Source organism: Eimeria mitis, genomic scaffold (genome assembly GCF_000499745.2).
Source record: "Eimeria mitis Houghton genomic scaffold, Emh_scaff14, whole genome shotgun sequence".
NCBI lineage: Eukaryota > Apicomplexa > Conoidasida > Eucoccidiorida > Eimeriidae > Eimeria > Eimeria mitis.
In genome coordinates, this window is record NW_013569068.1 from 71975 (window position 1) to 75118 (window position 3144).

Consider the following 3144-nt stretch of genomic DNA (forward strand, 5'->3'; position numbering starts at 1 on the left):
TATTTCTTGCTGCAATGCTTACACACACCAGGGCCCCAGTGAGAGAACCCCAGGGGGCCCCCTGCTGCTGTTGGCAGCGGGGCCCACAGCAGCAGCAGCAGCAGCAGCAGCAGCAACAGCAGCAGCAGCAGCAGCAGCAGCAGACAAGCGTCTGTTGGATGCAAAGGAGACAATAACCTAAAAACCAATAAAGTTATATTGTATTTTAGTTTTGTTTTATTTGTTTATTATTATTACTATTATTATTTCTGCTGCTGCTGTTGCTGCTGCTGCTGCTGCTGCTGCTGCTGCTGCCGTGCAGTGGACTCGTGGTAGAGCGAGCAGCAGCAGCAGCAGCAGCAACAGCAGCAACAGCAACAGCAGCAGCAGCAACAGCAGCAACACACATGCAGTTGCTGTTATATAGTTTTGTTATTAAGAGACAGCAAATAAAAGGAGACAAAAAAAGAGACAAAAAGAGACAAAAAAGAGACAGAAAAAGAGACAGAAAAGGAGACAGATAAGGAGACAGATAAGAAACAGAGAACAGAGAGAAAGAAGGAGACAGAAAAGGAGACAGAAAAGGAGACAAAAAGGAGACAGAAAAAGAGACAGAGAGTAGATATAAAGAATAGAGACAAAGAGAAGGAGACAGAAAAGGAGACAGAGATAAAGACAAAGAAGGAGACAGATAAGGAGACAGTAATAGAGGCAAATAATAAAGACACAGAATAGAGACAAAGAAGGAGACAGATAAGGAGACAAAAAGGAGACAGTAATAGAGACAAAAAGGAGACAGAAAGGAGACAGAGAATAGAGACAAAGAAGGAGACAGAGAAGGAGACAAAAATGAGACAGAAAAGGAGACAGAGAGTAGAGATAAATAATAGAGACAAAGAATAGAGACAAAGAAGGAGACAGTAATAGAAACAAGGAGGAGACAGAAAATGAGACAAAAAGGAGACAAAAAAGGAGACAAAAGGGAGACAGAAAAGGAGACAAAAAGGAGACAGAGATAAAGACAAAGGAGACAGCAATAGAGACATATAATAGAGACAAAGAATAGAGACAAAAAAGGAGACAGAAAAGGAGACAAAAAGGAGACAGAAAAGGAGACAGAGATAAAGACAAAAGAGACAGAAAAGGAGACAGAGAATAGAGACAAAGAATAGAGGCAAAGAAGCAGACAGAAAAGGAGACAAAAAGGAGACAAAAAGGAGACAAAAAGAGACAAAAAGGAGACAAAAAGGAGACAAAAAGGAGACAGAGAGAAAAAGAAACAAAAAGGAGACAGGAGACAACAAAGGCAGCAAAAGGAGATGAAAACAACAAAAGGACACAGACAAAACAAAAAAAAAAAGTAAAAAAAAAACAAAAAAAGTAAACAAAGACAAACACAAACAAAGACAGAGACAGGGAGACAGAGAAGGAGACAGAAAAAAAAATAAACACGAAAGGAAAATAAAACAAACACAAACCCTAAACCCTAAACCCTAAACCCTAAACATCTGTCTCCACCCAGAAAGAAAGATGCTGCACCGAGCTAAACCCTAAACCCTAAACCCTAAACCCTAAACCCTAAACCCTAAAGCAGCGAATCAACACTAGGGTTTTAGATAAGGGTTTGCCTACAGGGAGAGAGCTGTAAAACCATCATCTAGGGTTTAGGGTTTAGGGTTTGTGGTGGTTGCAGAGAAGGGTTTGTCTCCTTTTATACTCTACTAGCAGCAGCACTAACAGCAGCAGCAGCAGTAGCAGCAGCAATAGCAGCAGCAGCAGCAATAGCAGCAGCAGCAGCACTAGCAGCAGCAGCAATAGCACTAGCAGCAACAGCTGTAGCAGTAGTATCAGCGGCAGCCCTGCCAGCAGCAGCAGCAGCAGCAGCAGCAGCAGCAGCAGCAGCACTAGCAGCACCAGCAGCAGCACTACCAGCACCAGCAGCAGCAGCAGCAGCACAAGCAGCAGCAGCAGCAGCAGCAGCAGCAGCAACAGAAGAATTTAGCGTCAAGTGTACGAAGCAGAAATTCTCCTGTTGGTGGACCCCCAAAACAAAACAAACAAATTCACTCTGCTGCAGCAATTGCTGCTGCTGCTGCTGCGCTGCTGCTGCTGCAGCCATTGCTGCAGCTGCGGCTGCAGCAGCTCCTGCTGCTGCTGAGCTGATAAACATGCTGCTCGAGTTGCTGCTGCTGTTGCCGTATGAGCTGTTGCTGCTGCTGCTGCTGCTGCTGCTGCAGCTCATACACAGGGAGGAGTTGTTAATGCTGCAGCGCACACATTAAAAAAGATGCTGCTGCTGCAGCAGCTGCTGCTGCAGCTGCACCTGCTGCTGCTGCTCCTGCAGCAGCAGCAGCAGCAGTTGCTGCTCCTGCAGCTGCACGTGCCGCTGCTGCTCCTGCAGCAGCAGCAGCAGCGGCAGGTGCAGCTCCTGCAGCAGGAGCAGCAGAAGTTGCTGCTGCTGTAGCAGCAGCAGCAGCAAGTGCTGCTGCTGCTGCTGCTGCTGCTGCTGCAGCTCATAAGAAATCCTCTTCCTCCACCTCTGGGATTAGCAGCTCCGACGTGCGGCCTGCAGCAGCAAGAGAGTCAGTGAAGCGGGGCAAGGGGGCTTGCTGCCGCTTGTCTGCTGCTGCTGCTGCTGCTGCTGCTGCTGCTGCTGTAGGCATTTGCTGCTGGTGCTGCAGCTGCGACGGATGCCCCGGGGTGTGCATGCCAGCAGCAGCACCAGCAGCAGCTGAAGCAACAGCAGCAGCAACACGGTGACGGTTTGCTTCTTCTGCTGCGCGGTGCTGCTGCAGATGCTGCTGCTGCAGTGCATGCATACTGGCACTCGTTCCCCTGAGGAGGTGCTGCTGCAGCTGATGCAGTTGTTCTTGCTGCTGCTGCTGCTGCTGCAGCAGCTCCTGCTGCGTCGGTGCTGCTCCCTGCTGCCTGAGTAGCTGCTCATGGTAGCGAGAAGCAGCACCATGCTGCTGCATAAACATATCTTGCTGCTGCTGCAGCAGCGCAGCACGCTTCTTGTCTTCTGCTTCTAATACTATAGCAGCAACAGCAGCAGCAGCAGCAGCTTTCTTTCTGTTTCTGTTCTTTGTTGAAACCCCCCCGCCCTTTCTTTTGCTGTCTCCCGAGCCTCCTGCTGATGCAGCACCAGGTGTACCCGCAGCAGCA

At 48.8% G+C, this 3144-nt stretch overlaps 1 protein-coding gene across 1 annotated transcript in view; it reads right to left on the reverse strand.

Annotated features, from left to right (window-relative positions):
- Positions 1-2492: 2492 nt before the first annotated feature.
- Positions 2493-3144, reverse strand: part of EMH_0012580 (uncharacterized protein) — a gene marked incomplete at both ends in the record, with an annotated part of 5643 nt that continues 4991 nt past the window's right edge. The window contains one exon of the mRNA XM_013495051.1: positions 2493-3062. Coding sequence (XP_013350505.1) covers positions 2493-3062 — 570 coding nt within the window. The remainder of the gene's footprint in view (positions 3063-3144) is intronic.